Source organism: Myotis myotis, unplaced genomic scaffold, assembly GCF_014108235.1.
Source record: "Myotis myotis isolate mMyoMyo1 unplaced genomic scaffold, mMyoMyo1.p scaffold_m19_p_18, whole genome shotgun sequence".
Classification (NCBI taxonomy): domain Eukaryota; kingdom Metazoa; phylum Chordata; class Mammalia; order Chiroptera; family Vespertilionidae; genus Myotis; species Myotis myotis.
In genome coordinates this window covers 22870392-22890924 of record NW_023416322.1, presented here as the reverse complement: position 1 = coordinate 22890924, position 20533 = coordinate 22870392, and the positions used below count along the sequence as shown (strand labels likewise).

At 44.3% G+C, this 20533-nt stretch overlaps 1 protein-coding gene across 2 annotated transcripts in view; it reads right to left on the bottom strand.

Moving 5' to 3' along the window:
- ASTN1 (astrotactin 1) overlaps nucleotides 1-20533 on the bottom strand; it is a 285725-nt gene that overhangs the window by 84699 nt on the left and 180493 nt on the right. For both annotated transcript variants that reach the window (XM_036344655.1, XM_036344656.1), the window contains exon 9: nucleotides 231-305. In XM_036344655.1, the coding sequence (XP_036200548.1) occupies nucleotides 231-305 (75 nt within the window). The remainder of the gene's footprint in view (nucleotides 1-230; nucleotides 306-20533) is intronic.

Sequence of the window (20533 nt, the reverse complement as noted above, 5' to 3'; positions counted from 1 at the left end):
CAGAGAGCAGGTGAGGAAGGAAGCCAGGACCCCACAGAATCCGTGTGACTGCAAAAGCCTCCACACTGTCACTGGGCATGATTGGGGGACAGATGCTTTTGTTACTAGGAGGACAGAATGACTCATCAAAGCGTTGCCTTTCCACTTTACCGCTAGGAAGCCAAGCTCAGTGGGAAGTGGGACATGGGGCTTGAAGACATATATAAGCAAGTCCCTAAACAACCACTCACCTGAATATTTTATCAGAAGGTTGCTCTCCCAAAACCAGGTCAAAGCCTCGCTGAAATATTGTGTAAGGCCAAGGCCTAAAAGGAAAAACATCATTCAATTAAAATCGACTCAACACACACTCCCTGCACATCCGTCCACTTTGTAGGGTAGGGGTCCTCAAACTTTTTAAACAGAGGGCCAGTTCACTGTCCCTCAGACCGTTGGAGGGCTGGACTATAGTTTAAAAAACAACAACTATGAACAAATTCCTATGCATACAGCGGCGGCAAAAACACCCGGCGGGCCAGATAAATGTTTTCGGCGGGCCGCATGTGGCCCGCAGGCCATAGTTTGAGGACTCCTGTTGTAGGGGGACCAGACGGAACTCTGGAGGCCCAAAGATAGTGAGGACCTAGTTCCTGTCCTCAGGAATCACACTGATGTCAGTTTACACAGGTGCTTGAATGCAGGAACCCAAGCAACAACAGGATCAATGTAAAAATCACTTAACCACAAGGAGAGTGATATTTAATAGACATGAACATTGGAATGATATAGCGAGTAAAACTATACTAAGGTGGACCTCCCATCACCATAACTCATGGTCCTTCGGATGTGGCTTGAACAGAAACGTAGCTTAGGCTCACTTATTTGAGGGGTGGGCAGCATGATTTGTCGGGGAAGGTGGAGCCTCTGTAATCAGACAGCTCAGGTTCAAATCTTGTTCTGCTAATGAACCAGTCAGCTGTCTGACTTTGGGCAGATTATTTATCTTATTGAGTATAATTTTATCACTTCTAAAAATTGGGTTAGTAAGAGCTGCCTCACAGGCCACTGTGAAAATTAAGCAAAACTTTTAAGCCAAGGTCAAGGTTCATATGGGTCCTCCACACATTCCCTTTCTCTACTCAAAATGGCAGGAAGATTCCAGGTCTTCTGGTTCCAGATGTTTTCAAAATTTTTATGTCACCCATTTTTGAAACAGAAACCACTGAAATGGTATTTTAAAAAGAATCCTTAACCACGAGCCTCCCTAGTGAGTGTCTCATATACTTGAAAGTAATAAAACTATTTCTTTTAAATAGTATATATCTTTTCACTAACCCAGATGTCCAACCCCAAGATTATTTGTTCACTGGAGCAAAACTTAGGAAATCCCAGAATTGTGCTGGGTACCAGACATTTTGCACACTTGATGGACTGAGCCCTTGCTGTCATGGACAGCAATCTTCACGTATTACCCAATTATACCAACCCAATAACCCGGTAATAGAGGATTTCACTGTAGACATGCCTTTACTTTTCAAGGACTATAAAAAGGAGAATACAATTATTTGGGGCTAAATCTAATATTAGGCGTTAACAACCCAGTGCTTGTTAGGGCAAGGGATATCACCCAATAGATGGCATTTAGGGACGTCTGTGGCAGGTGAGTGACACAATGACTGAGGACACTACTGTCAGTTAGAAGGTAGGGCTAAGAAGGCTAGAACAGGGCCATTCTCAGCTCTGCAAACAACACATTTCCCAATGCCCTCCAAACTTTTAAATGTCTTGCTACACATTTACAGAGGTGAAACCCTGCTTATAATTATCTGAGCCTAGCTGCTAACTCCATTTACAAATAAGCACAGAGTAGCTTGTACAATTTTAACATGTGATTAATTTTCTAGGTGCATAAATACCATATAAATTGAAGGAAGATTCTACATAGAAATTTTACCATTTATTCATAATTTTGGAAAATTATGTCATTGTCTGAAATGCTGTTCATGATCACTGAATCACCAATAAAGAATCTGAATTAGATGGATTATTCTTACACAGATTACATTCTGGTGAATCTACAATGGCTGCAAATGTCTGTGAACTATACTTCTATTTTAATATTACAGAATATTTACACATTAAAAGTTACTATGTCATTATAAACTAGAAGCTCGGTACACGGATTCATGCATTGGTGGGGTCCCTCAGTGTGGCCTATGGGGATCAGGCTAAAACTGGCAGTCCAATGCCTCCTGCTGCTCCTGGTCATCCCAGTCCCGCTGTGCTTGCCACCGCCCTGGTAGGCTCACTGCTGCTCCACTGCCGTCTCCGGGCTGCAGTGGCCAGCCATGAGCCCAGTGTCTGGTGCCCATCAGTCAGTTGAGCGGCACTCCTGCTGTGGGAGTGCACTGACCACCAGGGGTCAGCTCCTGCGTTGAGTGTCTGCCCCCTGGTGGTCAGTGTGCATCATAGCAACCAGTCGACCAGTTTTTCAGTCGCTAAGGCTTTTATATATATAGATAGATTACTTTCTTGTTATTTCTTTTTTAATCATTGTTAAGGCATTATACTTATTTTTTGAAAAAAAAAATTAACAGACTTTATTATTTATGAACTAGAGGCCTGGTGCACAATTTCGTGCACTGATTGGGGGGTCCCTTGGCCTAGCCCACATTTGGCATCGATCAGGGCCGTCTCGCCCAGTCCTGATTGGGCCGATGGGGGCTGGCCGGCCGGGGAGGGACCATGAGAGGGCTCCAGGGCATGTCCTGCCCGTCTCAACCAGTCCTGATCAGCCGCACCCCAGCAGCAAGCTAACCTACCGTCGGAATGTCTGCCCCGTGGTGGTCAGTGCATGTCATAGCAACTGGTGGAACGGTCAAACAGTCAAATGAATGGTCATACACTTAGCATATTAGGGTTTTATTATATAGGACTTCATTTAAGGATTATAAAAGGGGTTATAAAACATTTGTTATAAAGGAGCATGTTAGGTCTGGTGAGGTTGAGAACCACCAACTTAACCTAACCCATTAACCAATTAACTACTCCAAGGACTTGGTACCTGCAAAGGGAGGCCATAAGGACTACACGAAGGAGTGGTTGGGATGGATGCATTCATTTTTTATGCTTACTATTTATAAACACTTTATTCCTGGAATCCAATTTAGAAATATTTGGAGGCAACTAAAATTGGCTCCAAAAAATACCCAAACACTGTGCTATGAATAACCAACCCCTGCATCAAAGGCACAGCTCTTAGTGTGTTTTTATGTTTGTTCTGCTAATTTCACTGAAGATGACCCCACAGAGTGGGGTTTAAGCCTGATTCTTTTTTGTTGAATAGTAAGTGATGGCTTAAGGCCAGCTAAAAAATGTCTTAATTGAAAAAAAAATCCAGAAATCATGATTTGTTCCATAGGCTCCTAGACACTTAGAAAAAGCAATCAAGAGAGAAGAGAGACATGCAACTTTCTCTCTCTTTTCGGCAAAGTCACATTTTCTTTACTATCTGTTTAATAATTTCAAATAACACACATTTTGCTCTTGAGTCATCTGTAGAACTCAAAACTGGTATAATGTGTGAACTAGAGTTAATTCTTGGCATGGTTCCTAGGTTGTTTGAAAATATATTTGGAGGAACAAAACTTTAGGATGGTGTTGATTACAATGTGAACAGTTAATTGCATAGAGTAACATCAATAAGCCTACATTCAAGTCACAGGTAATAAAATGAGCCAGGACCACTAAGCCCACATCACCATATTGCTAGGTAGGTGAGGGCAAAGGGACTTCCTGCTCTGGAGAGGCCTGAATGGTAAGAAAGGAAACTTAGATTCAAAGGACACAGATGTGCAGCATAGACACCACCCTGGTCACATTGAAAGGCAGGAGGGTGCAGTGGTTAGGACATAGGCTCTAGACAAGCCTGCCTATTTCAAATTCCGGCTTAGCCAACAATCCATTGTGACTATGAACAAGTCCCTCAATCACTAATGTCTACATTTCCTTATGTATAAAATGAGACCGTTGGTAATCAATGTATCTACCTGGTAAGGTTGTTATGAGGAGAAGCCAGTTAATATAGTTAAAGTGTTCACAACAGTATCTGGCATTTAGTATCATACAAGCATTAGTTAAATAAGGTAAATTTACTAGTTACCTGAGTCAAGTATAAATACTATAATAAAGAGACCCCCCAATTTCTCTAGAGGAAGAAGTACAGATGCAATGGCAATACCAGGCTTCCACTCAGACTGTAAATGTTGGTTGGAGGGAAGGCAATAATGAGTATGGAAGCCTGGGCCCCCACCCATCTCCTACCCAGCGATCACTCTGCGGGTAGTGACTATACAGTACTGACATTAAATCCACAGAGAGGAAAGAACATATTGTGAAATGGTAAGAGAAATCAGCTGCACAATTCTTCAGCAAAGGAATAAAAGAGAATTTACTATTTTCTTCCCAAGAGACAGGAATGATGTCAGAGAAATGGGAATTCCAATTTATTTATTTAGAAAACATTTATGAAGGGCCTATTGTGTGTGAATTGTGATGCCAGGAAACAGGAGCTGGGATTAAGAGATTCTTTCCCTGAAAGGAACCTATAGTTTTTCCAAAGAAACACACATAGATCCAAACAGAAGAGAATGAATAAAAGGGAAGAGAGATGCAGGTATAGGGGACATGCTAAGTGACAATGAGGGGGTTGTGTCAGGTCACTCAAAGACTGGGTGTTGGCAGTGCATGGAGTGATAGTTGGGGGATTGCATGAGTGAAGAAGCTACCAGGGGACCATATAGGAAGAGGCACAAAGCGATGGAGAGCTGGACCTAAAAGTACCAGAAACACTTTGGAGCTGTTACCTGAGACCAACTGAGAGGAATGGCATGCAGTAGGTCTCTCTGTGTCCAAGTGAGTGAACTGAACTGGCCCCACCAAAGAAGAGGCCTATCACTGAGCTGCATGTCCATGCGTAGCTGGACGTGGCCTTGGGGATGCCTGTAAATAGGGTCTCTAGAGCCATAGAATTGTCCTCCTCTCCTTGCTATTTCTCATTCTGCAGGTGTCATTTGCTCAAAATGTCTACTGAATGTGCTAGAGGCAGGGCCTCTGGCAGCTCCAGCTCCTGTCTTTACATCAGACCACAGAGGGGCACTCCCCCTGCTCATTCGGAAAGAATAATCCCTGGGAAGACTGCTTGGCATATCCCTGGTCAGATGACCAACCTGGGCCTGTCAAGGCAGAAAGCAAGTCCCATTTGATCTTCAGGGCTAGAGCTGGGGGGAAGGTGAGTGTCAAGCAAAACAGTAATTTCCACCTGAGCTTCTCTCTGCTCGTGGTGGTAAAGGTGCTGCCTCCATCATGAGTAGGTGGCAATACTGAGCATCCAGTGCCAACAGTAATTTTGTGGGAAGAGTGCCCATCAAATAGCTCAAGGACAGTGTCAGGCATGATGAGCCCTGCAATTGGACAGAACCCTCAGTCTCTTGACTACAATTTAGATGTGTGGCCTCCAGAATTCTCTGTTCTGCATTGGGTAAGCCAGTCACATCTTCTTGGTTTGGGAAAATTAGCAGAATCAAAACTCAGAAGAAAGTCTGTTTGCTTGTTTATGTCTTCTTGCTGACAAATCGAGACCATGAAGACTGTCATCCCTGTGGGCAGCTACAGATGGCAGGGGCATCGAGGGCCAGCAGAGGAACCAGCTGGGATCCCTGCCTCGGACACATGATCTGTGTCCCAGAGGAACACCGTTGTCATGAAAACACAGCAGCCCAGGACACACATGCAAATTGTGTACACGGAGGACAATTAGTAATCTTCCCTTTGCCTTTTCTCTCCTCTCCCTGCCTCCCACAATCCCCACAGTTTATGCAGAGTTCTTCCTAAGCACTGGCAATTTCTAAGCTTTCAGCTTCTCTCCTCAATGCTTGCTCCTCCTCTTCCCTAAGACACAACAGCTGTTGCAGGGCTTTTTCCTTCATTCTTGGTATTGGGCTTGTTTCTTGTGCCTTTTTTCCACTGTGTAACACAGACCCAACTGAGCGATGACCTCCTACATGGCCAGTCTGACCAGAGGACCTGGGTATCCCTTCACAATGGCTCTCTCAGTACAGAAAGTGACCACATCTGCTCTGGACAGCAATCCTTTAAATAATGATTTAAGTGCTAGTCCCAGCTTTTTACCTAACTGTGGCACCTGAGATGGAGGTTGAAAGCTTTAGGACAAGTGTACCTGAGATGGGCTTCCTTGTGGAAAGCTTACCATGGGGTAAGAGGAGGGGAACAGATGTGAGATAGTTAGATACATAAATACATACAAAATAGGTGGGGGATAGAGAGGCTACATGTATGTATGTATGTGGTGTATGCATGTATTTAAGCATGCATGCAGTATGTGTACACGGTTCAGTGCAGAGAGAATGTTTGAGAGAGAGCCAATGCTAAATAAGGCATTTTATGATGAGCTGGCAGAATCTAGGAGCTTCTTTTGAACTTATATAATCCTCCACCTATTGCTAAGAGAGCATTTTACAAATGACAGTAATTTGTCCATCTATATATATAAAAAACCCTAATATGCAAATAGAACAAATGGCAGAACCACCCAACAACTGGTCATTATTACATGCACTGACCACCAGGGCGCGTGCGTGGAAAATGGTGGCATCCGCCGCGGGGGGGATGGTGAAGCTGGTGAGTGGGGGCACCAGACCAGGCTGGTCGCTATCATCAGGGCAAGCCTCTGGTGGTTACTGAAAATTCTTTGCTCCCACGTGCCGTGGTCCTGCTGGGCACTCGCACCTGTTGCTGGCACCAGGGCCGCTGCTTGCACCCACTGCTTGCACCTGCTGATGGCTCGGAGCGATCGGGCCAGCACCAGGCACTGGCAACGGGTGTGAGTGACAACTGCTGGCCCTGATGACCTGAGGGCTTCTCCACCTCCCTTGCTCCTGAGGGGTGATTGGGGCAGCAGCCGTTGCTTGCACCTGCTGATGGTGCTGGCCGCACTTGCACCCACTGCTGGCGCAGTCCCCAATCACTTCATGATGTCAATGGGTGCAAGCAGGGCCGGTGCTATCAGTGCATGGAAGTGGCGGCAGCGGGAGCAGGGCTGCTGGCAGACAGGGGACCGGGGGATCGCGGCAGGAGGGGCCAGGTGGGGGATGGGCCAAGACCCGTCTCTGTGCCCACTACAGCCTTGTGGCCCACAGTTCCTTTCAAGGTGCATGAATTCGTGCACTGGGCCCCTAGTAGTTAAATAAAAGCACTGTCTTAAGCTTGCCTCTGGTCCATATTAGACTAAGTTTCTGAAGGAAGCAGGGTTTCGAACGTTCCCACCCAGCTACTCCCAACACTGGGGTCCTGGTCTAGGATTTCACATCCTTACATAATGTGGGAGTTTTTAAACAAATGTTCCTTTTCTCATCCAGGTAAATTCATTTGCAAGGGGAGAGCAGTGAAATAAAGAAAATAGAGATTCATTTAAAAAAAATGCTTCCACAAAAGGGTAGTTTGTATGAGATACAGAAGTAAAGAAATAAATGGTAAAAAAATTATTTCTTCAGGTACCCAGTTGGCTGAAACATCCCATGCCTCAGTTGACCTTAATGGTGAGCTGGGGTGATGAGTATATGCCACTGTCCTCATAGCCAGTACCAGTACTGGGAGGAAGAAGTACTGGAACGCCTGATGCCCGGGTTATCTGATAAACCTGTGGCTTTATCCAAGGTTCAATAATAAGGACGATGATGGCCAAAGTTTCTACAGGACACTTTAGGGCCTGGGGCCTTTGCATATGTTATTACTTTACCTGGAATTTCTCCCCCTCTCTTTTACTCAGATGACCTACACTATTCTTCAAGTCTGACTAAAAATTACTTCCCAAAGTAGACCTTCCCTGGTGCCCCAAGACTAAGTTACGTCCCCTTGTGATATAAAGCACCATGTATGCTCCTTTATAAACCTATAACCATAATTCATACATTATATATTTAGTCAAGAATTTCCCCCATCAGATAGGTCATCATCATTGCTATATTCTGACTGTCTAGTGCCGTGGTCAGCAAACCACGACTCGCGAGCCACATGCGGCTCTTTGGCCCCTTGAGTGTGGCTCTTCCACAAAATACCACGTGCGGGCACGCACATACAGTGCGATTGAAACTTCGTGGCCCATGCGCAGAAGTCGGTATTTTGTGGAAGAGCAGCGGTTTGCTGAGCCACAGTTTGCCAACCACTGGCCTAGTGTAATAATATCACAGAGCAGGTACTCAGGAAAGAATTAAGACCAGTGATGGCGAACCTATGACACGTGTGTCAGAGGTGACACACGAACTCATTTTTTTGGTTGATTTTTCTTTGTTAAATGTCATTTAAATATATAAAATAAATATCAAAAATTAAGTCTTTGTTTTACTATGGTTGCAAATATCAAAAAATTTCTATATGTGACATGGCACCAGAGTTAAGTTAGGGTTTTTCAAAATGCTGACATGCTGAGCTCAAAAGGTTCGCCATCACTGAATTGGACAGTCACAAATGAAGCTGAGTCCGACAGACGGGGGTTCAATCCTAAAGGAGGGTGTCCATTGCACTATGCAACCTCAGGTAAGTCACTTCATCTCTCCCAGCCCCAGTATCTTCACTTATAAAATGTGGTAAAGTAGTTCCTGGAATTAAATAAACATGTATATACTTAGCACAGTGCCTGTCACATAGAACAAACCTAACCAATTTGGCTATTATTAATCATAATTAACATTCCCAGTGGTGAATAGAAAATGCATTTATAACATCACACTTTAAAAACAGTTAACGACATATGGTATATTTTACAAAGTCTTGCTATCTTTAAACATGTATATTTCATAGAAAAAAGTTAAATATTGATGTGATTTTATTCATTATTTAATGTTGACTAACAGCTAAACAAATTCATTTAGAATTTTTTTAATGCAGAAAAACAACATATTTGTCACTAATGAGCCAGGCAGCTAGGAGTGTCGGCTCTGGAGCCAGACAGAATAGGTTTAAACTACCACTAATGAACTCTGCCCTTGGTTAGTCATTCAGCCCTGATATCACGCTATTCCATACACGTCCTCTCCTTGCCGGAGTCATGTCAATACCACCCAGCCTCCACCTGTCCCCGATCCCTGCCTGAAGCACACACACATTTCAGAGCCTGGCTTACTGTCCTCTCTGATACTTCACAATTTTGGGGGACTTCAGTAGCTACTGAAATAATGCTTTTAATTCTAAAACCATACCTTAATTTTTCTCCTCAAGTGATCCTGTCCACCCCCCTCACTCAATGGTCATAGCCTAAATTACCATTATCTATAATCCCTCCCTGGGCCACAATTTCAAGGATCCCAATAAGGGCCTTCCGGACTCAGTCCTGCTGGGCTCACACCTCCTGGTGCCACCGCACCTTTCCACCTGCCTGAGTCTTCACATCCATTCATTCAACCGCCGTTTTCCTGACCCTCAAGCACCTCACGTACTCTCTCTCCTCTTTATTCAGATTAAATTCTGACCCACTAATATAATCACATCTTTCATGTAACCTCAGCTCTCTCTCTCCCCTTCACTGCTTTATCAACTTGTCAGAACTCTCCAATACTGGTCAAGCTCAACCACCCTGAGGCTCCATTTCTGCGTTTGCACAAATGAATGCAGTTGGCAACCATGCTAATTGGTCTCATTTTAAATCTCACACCACTGATCTCGAGTGGGCTCTGAATACTACCTAATGATCAAACTACATTTTCCGTGGGTGTTTGCTCTCCCATCTCTGTATTGTTATCCTATATAATAAAAGGCCAGGAACCATAAGCGTAACGACCGGAACAACAGCTCGACCAATCGCCATGAGGTGAACTGACCACCTCTCGGTCCCTTCCCCACGCCCCTGGCCTGCGAGCATGGTGGCAGGCGGGGTGGTGAGCGGCAGTGGGGCGGGGACTGGCGAGTGGGCTGAAGGGCTGACCTCTTGGTCCCTTCCTCTGGCCCGTAGGCCCCCCGCTGGAGAATGGGGGAACTGGGATGGGTAGCCAGAGTACCGGGCTGGCTGTCAGGCTATTGGGATCCCAAGCGCATCCCCAGCTGCTTGGAGGCTCAGGCCAGTGGGAAAGCGGGTGCCGGCAACTTCACCTACATGCATGTGCACCTGGCCGGCCGCTGATGGAAAGCACTGCCCACTCGGGGCCGCTCACGTGGGCACCACCACTGCTGCAAGGAGCTTGCGGGGCTGACGGAAGCTGTGGGGTGTGCCTGCTCCAGCGGTGGAGGCGGCGTTCGGCCTGGGGACTGGCAAACTAGCAGAAGATGGCCCTGCTCACTGGCTAGGCCTAGGGACCCTACCCACACGATTTTGTACGCTGGGCCTCTAGTTTCATATAATTTTTCTCATCAAACTTCCAACACTGCTCCCTCGTCCTCACCCTCAGCTAATAACCTGCTTCCTATGTGATCAAGACAACAGAGGCAATCAGATGACAAGTTTTCCTCACCACACTCACCTCTTTTTCCTTGTGCTCATCCCTTGATCCTCCTTCCAGTAATTAGGCATCAATAGACTGTGTTCCTGTTTAAGATGCCATCCCAACTCACCTTATGGGTCTATGGGACATTGAGATATAAGGGAAGGAGCCCTAGATGGAAGTTACAAATCAATCTCCCTTCTGTTACTATAACCTCAATCAAATAAGAACACCCCAGAGCCTCAATTTCTTCATTTGCAGAATGGAAATCATGAGGGATAGCATACTTCATACAAAGTTCACATTGTTGAACAAAGTATATATAAATAAAATTCAGATCCTTGAGAATCTTTGATCATTTATTTTTGAATCAACTTTTTATTTGCAGTTGAATTCTGTATTTTGTGCATATGTTCATGTGTGTGCTTAACAAAAATTATCTCATTTAAAGATAGAACTGGGGAAAACAATTCCTGCCTCTCAGTGGCTCAGTTTTCCTGTCCATAAAATGGGATAATAGTAGCCCATCAACTGCAGTGGATTAAATGAGTTAACATGTGCAAATAACTTATGACAATGTTGGATATAGTATAATGGTAGCTATTAATCACACATTATTAGGAATGCTAGTTTTAAATGTTGAAAAAGGGTTTCTCCTAAAGAAATTTTAGAAGCATATAAAATGATTTTTAAATGACAATAATAAACAAGTGCTGTGACTTTCCCTCCCAATTTTAGGATTCAAAGATACAGCCCTTTCCCCAAAAATTGGCAATAAAAACAAATACATAATTATGATGGTTCATTTTATATGTCCATCAGACTGGTCCATGGGCTGCCCAGATAGTTGACCAAACATTATTCTGGGTGCTTCTATGTTTGAGTAAGATTCACATTCGAATTGGTGGACTGAGCAAAACAGAATGCCCTCTCTAATGTAGGTGGGCCTCATTTGATCAGTTGAAGACCTGAATAAAACAGGAAGGCAGACATTCCTCCGAGTAAGAGAGAATTCTTTCTGCCTAATGGACTTCTAAATGAGACATCAGGTTTTTTCTGCCTTTGGACTGTTTATTGTGTCTTGAGCCTCCGAGCCTGCAAACTAGAACTACATCATTGATTCTCCTGACTTTCAGGCCTTCAGACTCAGAATGAAATTACACTATCACCTTTCCTGGGTATCTAGCTTGCTGGATGCATATCTTGAGACTTGTCAGCCTCCATAATTTTATGAACCAATTCCTTATAATAAATCTCTATATATTCTGCATGTTTTTGGTTCTGTTTCTCTGAAGAATGCTGACTAATACACACATATACACATACAAAAATATAGAATACATGTTTCACCTTCATGTTAACACAAATCATGTCAGAGAGTAAGGGACTGACCGAGGGGACATGGACATTGACCCCAGTTATGCAAGAGACTTCAGTCCCTTGACTTCTAACATCTGCCTTATGGGGATAAAGGAGAGGTATCTGCTTCTGTAGATTCACAGATAATCAGAGAAGGTAGGGTCAGAACCCATCTGTACTCATGGGGGAAGTTAGCCCAGAGACATGCAGCACCCCTGTATATTCTGGGGTCAAGGATTACACAAAGCACAAGAAAGAAGTCTTGAAAGGGTCAGAAAAAGCTGATAACAGTAGCTGCCATTTATTGAATGAATACTGACCACCTGCCAGGCAAACACTAAGCTCAGTGCCATACACGCATCATTTCACAGCCACCTGGAGAGCTATCAGCTATACAGTTATTATCCCCAGGCTGCAAAGGTAAACAAAGGTTCATCAAGGTTAGTGACTTGTCCAAGGTCATACAGTTAGTAAAGGACAGAGGTGAGCATTAGCATGGATCTCAGAGCCTACACTTTCTCCCACACCTTGCTCTCCCCCGGCACTGTCATGGGTATACAGCTGCTAGAGGAAGTGTACAAAGACAGCACTGGATCTCTAGGCAAAGATGTTGCCTGGGTACTGGCCTGACTTTCCCACCCCTGGCCTCTAGGTGCAGGTGGTAGGCATGGCAGATGTTATCTATTGTGCACAAGAATTACCTGTTCCCCTGCCTGTTTTTGTAGGGCAATTCTAGCATACACCATGTGGTATTAGGTCACCTGTTTATCTGTCTTCCTCTTTAAATACCCTCTCACTGACATAGCTACTAAATCTCCAAAACGCTTGTGTCTTTCACAAGTGACATTTGGCAAAATGATTCTAAAGCCTTGGGGGACATCAGATTCACCCCACAAATGGGCATAATTATTCTGAAACTTTAATTCCTCTCATTTCACATATCTAGAGTGGACCACACCTTGGTAGTTTGGAAAAGTTAAGTGGATGATTCTAAAGCACACATTAGGTTGAGACCTAATATGTGCCCTGCTTATACACTCCCTGCCCCAGCAAATTGTTATGAATGAGTCTGGCAGTCTATAAAACATGATTGCCATAAAAACAGCAACTGCAATCTTGCCTAAAAACGCACTAGAACCCACTTTTCAAATATCCGAATAATCATGAGATGAAGCATACTAAGTTCCTTCCTTCCTATCCACTTTACTGATGAATTAAGATCCCCAAATATCATTATAAGTATATAAGACATACATTTGTTTTTTATAAACTGTTAGTCATTTTTATTTCAGTGGATCAACATTTCCATTAAAAGAGTATTGTATAGATTTGAGATTTTCATGCATTCATAAATGAATCCACAGGTCCAAATGCCCCCCATACACATGCATACTGGTACGTACATATATGTACCTATGCACATGTCACATATATACACATACACACAGTTACAAACTCACACGTTTCCACAGCTGCAACAATTCCCTTGGGGGCTGTAGGGAAGGAGGCAGGTGGCTGATAAAACTCACTATTGCTTGCCTCTTCTGCTCTTAATGCCCTGGCAACTGCTATGGGTTCTGAAAGCGAGCCTGAAGAACAGCCACTGACAGCAGATCACCCCTGGTCTGTGAATCACCCGACTTTTGTGGGTGGGCTCTGGAGTTGGACAGATCTCCACTGGAGTCTGAAGTCTGGGTTAGAGCTCCTTGCTGTGTGAAACTGACCAGACAGGTAACCTTTCCAAGCCTTTCTTCTGTGAAATGGTGATAACTACCTGTAACTTACAGGACTGTAAGATGATTAAATGAATGAATACAGTTCCACTTCAATGGCTGAAATACATTTGTCAATTTCTAACTGTAACTTCCCTCCACTTCTCTCTAGACTCTGAATAAAGAGACACAGTTGATTTTTACCCTGGGATAATGCAGCCAGAGTCTCACTTCAATACCCCTGAAAGCTTGTTAGTCTCGCTTACTCCTGTCCATGGGCACAGCCTGCCCCGGGAATCCCTGGACTCCTATCTTTGCTCACAAATGAACAGGACAGAAGCTTGGTAATACATCTGTGCAAATCCATCTCTGCACAAGAAAAACAGCTTAACACCTATTCACTTTGGAGTGATACCTCCTTATACAAATGAGGGTGCAAACGGAGGGCTCCCCCTTCCTTCACCAAAGCAACAGACATTCCAGGTCGGAGGGCAAACAGCACTTACATGAGAGAAGAGGAAAAAATAAAGAAGCAGAGAATGTGCAGAAGAGAAAGCTTCTTACATTTCTAATATATAATGTGAGGGTGTTAGCATAGGCAGCCTGGAATTAATAAAAGAGAAGGGAGCTAGACTGGCTGGGCCTGGTTGAGTCTGCTCTAGACGTTACATTTAATCAGTCTAAGTCTGGAAATTATAGCTTCAGACACCCCAGGGGATAGCACCCCTTGTCCTGTGTAGGGAGGCTCTTCCCCAGGGGACGGCCAGTCCACTGGCCCAGACTATGGGTGGGAGAAATAAACAGTAAAGGGGAAATTCCTTTGCTAGGCACATGGGCAAAACAGAAACCAAGATGGTGCAGGGAGAGGTAAGCACATGTGCAGTAAAAAACCAAATGATGCAGCAGGATTTGGGGTCATGTGCAGTGGAGCCTAGCCCAAGAAAATCTGTAAAAAGAATCAGATTGAATAAAGGCACAAACCCAGAAGGTCCAGGAAAGGGACTGGTTAGGGGAGGGCCCAGCACAAGTGTGGGAAGAAATAGGAAGAAGGTTGGACAATTTGAAAGAAAGCCTACTCATTCCAAAAACCAACAAAATATATGGAGGATTATCAGGAATCTTGGAGCAGTTGTTACTAGAGCCTGCCTGCCCTCCACATCCCCAAGGGCATACTATTTCCCTTAACCCCAATAAATCTTGCCACTATGCTTAAACTTCTCCCACACCTGTGCCCTTTGAAATTCCTTTCTTGCAATACTGCAAGAACCCATTTTTACTGGCAACAAGGGGGATTTGACAAGTTAAATAAACCAGGGAAATATCACAAAATCCATCAAGGACTTGTATTTAGTACAGAGCATTTGCCCTTTCCCCAAAGTTCTTTCCTATTTACTAAGTCATTTCAATTCAACATAGCTAGTTTCACTATTAATTCAATCCCTCATTCACTTATTCATGTATTTGTTTACTAGAAAAATATTAATTAACCAATTGCCATGTAAAACACACTTTGCTAAACACTGTCAAGGGGCACAGAAATGATTAATACACATTCTCTGCCATCAAGGACTTCATTAGTGTAGTGAATCATTCCTCAGCAGTTATTACACAACTCTAAGGAGCCCGATATTATGGAGAGCCCTGGGACACACAGATACAAGGCTGGGTCCCTGTCGCCGATCATGGTCTAATGGGATAAAAGTGACAAGTAAACAATCCATGGCACTTCATTTGTCAGTGTTTATGATAGAGCAAACAAAAGCCATATTTACTGAATATTTACTTTACATTTATTATTTCACTGATTCTCATAAAAAGCACTGAGGCATATGCATTTGTATTACCTCTATTTAACAGATGGAGAAAGTGAGGCATAGAAATGTTATATATTATTAGCCAAAGTCTCATAGCTAATACATAGCAGAGCCAAGGCTAAGCCCACTGCTCTCAGAGGCCAAAGTCCTTGCTATGACCTTGCTGTATCCTCATTACCATAGTGCTGCCAGAGGGCCAAGGGGACCCCTGAATTGCACTGGCTGGGAGGGTTAATGAAATGAGGCCACATCCACATTCCCTGGCAGAAATGAGAAGGTGGGGTTGACAAGGTGGAGTTTTAACTGTGAGCATCTGGCAAGAGGTACAGCAGGTAGCTAGATAAGCAGGGCAGACAATCCACCAGTTCACTGTCATGTGTCCAAAACAGAAACCTTCCTCACACGCCATGATATTTTGAATTTAATTTAAAAAATCAATTTGTAATGAATATAATAAAAATAAATATATTACTCACAGTTCGGGTGGGGTGTTCTTGAATATTTTCAGCTGCAAATTCTCATGAAAAATGATTTTAAAGTTGGTCAGGGCTGCCACTTAGGGAAAACATTTTTTTTTATATATATATATAGATGCGAGTGGCGTGTGGGGAAGGTCTGCAGCTTGCATCTACAGATGCTTATGCTGTACAATGGGTTAAAAGAGAAGGAAGCACAGAGACTGGGAATGAAAATAGAGGCCATGGGGTAGAAGAGACAGCAATATAATAAGGCTACTTACTGATCATTTACAATCCCCAATTTCATAGATAAAAATCACTGAGTCTCAGACAGGTTAAATTACCAAAACTCATATAGTAGATACACAGTAAGATCATTCATTCACTCATTCATTCCTTCCTTCCTTCAGCAAATATGTGTTCAGCATCTGGCATAGGCCAAGCTCTGTGCTCTGGGGGTTCAGAGATGAACAGAAGTAAAGATGGTGAGGTTCTGCTTCATGGAGTTTATACTAGTGGAAATATTACCAGTTGAGATGGGTGCTCTGAAGAAAGGATTGCAGTCTTTGAGTGTGTATGGTTAACAACAGCCTGCCTGAGAAGGAGAGGGTTAAGCTTGGGTTAGGGGATTGTTATATATACATATTTGATTATGTCACTCCCCTCCTTTAAAGTTCTGTCCTGGCTCTCAAGCCCCCCACTCCTGTATGACCTAGCCCTTACCTAGCTCACCAACTTCATCCATAGCCACTCCCTCCCTGCTTATTCTGCCTGAACCATAGTGATGGACAGTTCCTAGAAGGGACTGGGCGTTTTCCTCCCCTGGACATCAGCATGTGCTAGTCCTGAAAAGCCCCAACTGCCTCCCGATCTGGCTGGTGCCTTCTTATCTCTCACTTTCCATGGGCACACAGCCTCTGAGGCCCCATTCCCCAATTTCAAGTTACCCTGCTCCTCCCCTCGCTTTAGTGCTTCTTGATTCCCCCTGTATTTTCCCTCAGGGCACTTTTCAAAGCCTGTAAGTATTCTGTGATGTGTATGTTCTAGTACCTTTCCTGCCAAGTGTTTATCCTTTGAGATCAAGAGCCCTATGAGTCCTTTCCATGTAGTATCTGCAGCTCGTAACAGAGCCTAGCACACAGTAAAGCCCTCAGAAAAAAATGGTTTAATAAATGATTTTGATAATTATAAATAAGCAAAAGTGCCTGATAGTAGAAAGAACAATTTCTATATGTGTGTGGTACTGTTATGTATAAGAAAAAGGGAGATTGGCAAATTGAATTTAAAATTTCAAGGTAATTTAGCACCAGCACCAGCCATCATAATTAAGAAATGAATTGATGATAAAAGCAGAGACAAACTCCGCAGATATTTTCCTCATGAAATTTAGGCTGTGGAAGTGAAAAAATGACATGGAGAGATAATAGGGTCAAGGAATCATGTGACATTTGAATAAGGGATAGAAGGTGTCTAGGTATAACAGTAAGTGCAAGAAATGGTTTCCTGGGGGGCAAGACTCCATAGGAAAGTAAGAAGACTTGGACTGTCAGATTAAGGTGGTGGATGTAGCTATGACATGGAGAAGGCCACATCCACTTCAGGGAGAACAGTGAGAAGGACAGAGATGGGGGACAGACTGAAAATAAAATGGAAGAAAGGAGGGGGCTGACCCTGTGGTTTCGCTAAGTTAGATCTGAGGTTACCGGCTGGGAGTAAGGGGCCAGGACAGAACTGGGTGCTTAAGGAGAGAGAAAGGTCTTTTGGTCCATGACAAGAGATGAGTAAGAAGATTGTGATGCTGCAATGATTCCCTGGTTTGAGATACAGAAACAATCAATACCCGTCAACAAGTTCCCAGCTCTAGGAAACCCCTGAGAAGCAGAGAAGCAAACGGCGAGCACTTACAAAGTCTGGGGTGAGCCAGGCAGGAGCAGCAGGAAATAAAAAAGGCAAGGACGGTGAATGTATTTATATAAATGGCTTCTCATGGGCTCTAGGCAGGCTGGGAAGCAACAAGCCAGCGAAGGGACAATGGATTTGATGGATACTAAAAAATGAGGTCAAGGAGTCAAATCTTTGGGAGGATAGAGTACGGCAAGGAGGAAAAGCTGGGAGATTGTGCAGAACTTCAAATGCAAAAACTTAGAGGTGGCATGCTTTTAAAATAATAATGCCATCAAGAACTGGCCTAACATAGAAAATTGGAAAATACTGATGCACTAAAAAATCTGTTAGTTCACCTACAGTCTAATTAAGGCACCAGATGAATCAGTGGATTATTATCAGACTGAGTGATGTGGGTGGAACTGTGTCCCCCAAAAGTTATGTAGAAGCCCTAACCCCTAGTGCCTCGAATGTGAGCTTATTTGGAAATAGAATCCGTGAAGACTTAATTAGCTAACATGAGGTCCTATTGAATGAAGGGAGTCCCTCCTCTTCAAAATGGCTCGTGTTCTTGTAAGAGATGACCATATGGTGACTCAGACATGCGTGGGAACACCAGGTGCAGGCTGGAGTGCTGCACCTGCCAAGGAACACCTGGAAGGGCAAAGACAGCTGCAGAGAGAACATGGCCCTGCCAATACCTTAGCCTTAGACTTCTGGCCTCCAGACATGCTGGACAATGGGTTTCTCTTGTTTTGAGCCACCCCAGTTTGTGGCACTTTTTATGGCAATCGTAGGAAACTCATATGCTCAGTAAAAGGTACTCACTGGGGAATATTTCAGGTATTATGGATTCACAGCACACTGGGGAGGGGGGGGGCGGCGCAAAAAATGCTTTAGAGAAGAGGCGGAAGAAACCCAATTTTGAAGGATACATATGGATAGATTTGAGAAAGACGTGTGGAAGTACAGTCCACAGAGAGACAATGCCCTGATTTAGTCACAGATACTTAGCACAGCAGGTGGATCTAACCCCCTGGAGTCCAGTGACCAGGAGACAAGCCCTGGACAAGAGGCCAGAGGTGGGGCAAAGCAGAGCCAGGTAGTGAATGCTTTGTGTGCAAACATGGGGAGCTGGGATTTTATCCTGAAAGGTAACGGATCGATGCTGAATGATTTTAAGCTGTGGAGGCAAGAAGAATGGTTAGCAGGCTCAGGGAGTAATCCATGAGAAATAAGTGTTGGAAAAAAGGAAGCAGACAGAAGAGAAAAGGCAGCTCTAAGTGATACTAAGAAAGCAGAATTAAAGGACTTGGTAATTGATTGAACGTGGAATGAGGAAGAGAGAGGAAGTCAGGAGGAAACCCAGATTTCTGCTTTGAGCAAATAGGTGGCAAGAGTTCCACACACAGTCTAAAGGAGAAAAACCTTTGCATTAAGAGTTTTCCATCGGACACACTGAGTTTCAATTGTTTAAGTTGGGTAGGGGTTAGATCATGAGAGGCAAGAGATGAAGACCTATCATATTTTTTTGTGTCAAAGTAAGAGTCTTGAGAAGTAGAGAGGCGGTAATTGGCAGGGATATGTAAGCAGAAAATGAAGGTGGCCCGAGGACACAATTCTATTAGTAAAGGGGCTTTTTAGTTTTTAAAACTAAGCCTGCCCCAAGTTTCCAGTTGCAACATGTGTATGAGGCAGTGTCTGCAAATTTCCTTCTCTAGGGGCCTGGCCAGTACACAGAAAAGTCCCATGAGTTATGAAGGTTGGTTATTAATTGACTCATGCAGAGAAGAAACAGGAGGAAGAAAGAAAACAAGATGCCAAACCATGGCTTCATCAGCTGCATGGATTCTGGGAGGAATGAAGGTTGGCAAACCAAGGATTGGTGAATCAGGGTGACACCTCATGATCTTGATCTCATTCAGTGACTACTGATCGCATTGTGCCTTGTGTGGCCGAGGTTCTCCACCTGCAGTGTACACCAGAATCTTCTGGCGGGCTTACTAACATGCGAATTGCTGAGCTCCACCCCATTTCTGATTCTGCAGGTCCATAATGGGCTGGAGCAAGTGCCTTTCAAACAACATCCCAGCTGATGGTGACACTGTTGGTCTGAGAATCACACTTGGAGAACCAGGTTACTAGAGGTTTTGACCCTCCCTGGGCACCAGCATCACCTGGGGAGCTTTGACACTATGCCAATGCCAGGTCTGACTTCATAGGTCTGATAGGTGGCATGGCCATGGATATGTTTTAGGCAACCTAGGAGATGCTAAAGTGCAGCCCAGGTATAGAACCACCTGTGTCTGAGCTGACACAGACATGAGGATCAGAGTGAAAAGCCCTGGCTAGGTCTTAAGGGCTCTTGGACCAGTGGGAGGAAGACAGTGGACATACATTTATGTAATGGAAGGAAGGCGAGGCACGGAGGTTTGGAAATGTGCAGGGAAAAGCCACAGAGCTGATGACGATTGGGGTCGGGGTGGGTGAAAGCGAGTGCAGGTTTGGCTTTTCCAGGTTGGAAAATGGGGAAGAACAGGGCAGCAGTGATGCTGGGATGTGGGAAGATTAATGACGACAGAGGGGTGCACTCCAGTCCAGGAAGGGGAGAGAACCTAAGAACGGGTGAGAATGTGGTCTGTTTAGACAACACAAGTGGTTCACTGTAATAGATACACCATCGCCATGGAAGTAAAGCCCAGGATGAGGCTGGCTCAGCTGGCAGGCAGCTGGGCAGCGAGGGGCAAACTTGCCAGGCTGAGGCTCTGGGCCATCCGGGGGTCATGGGGACCCCTGAAGAACTCCTCACACTGTCCACGGCATTCCCTGGGACTCCC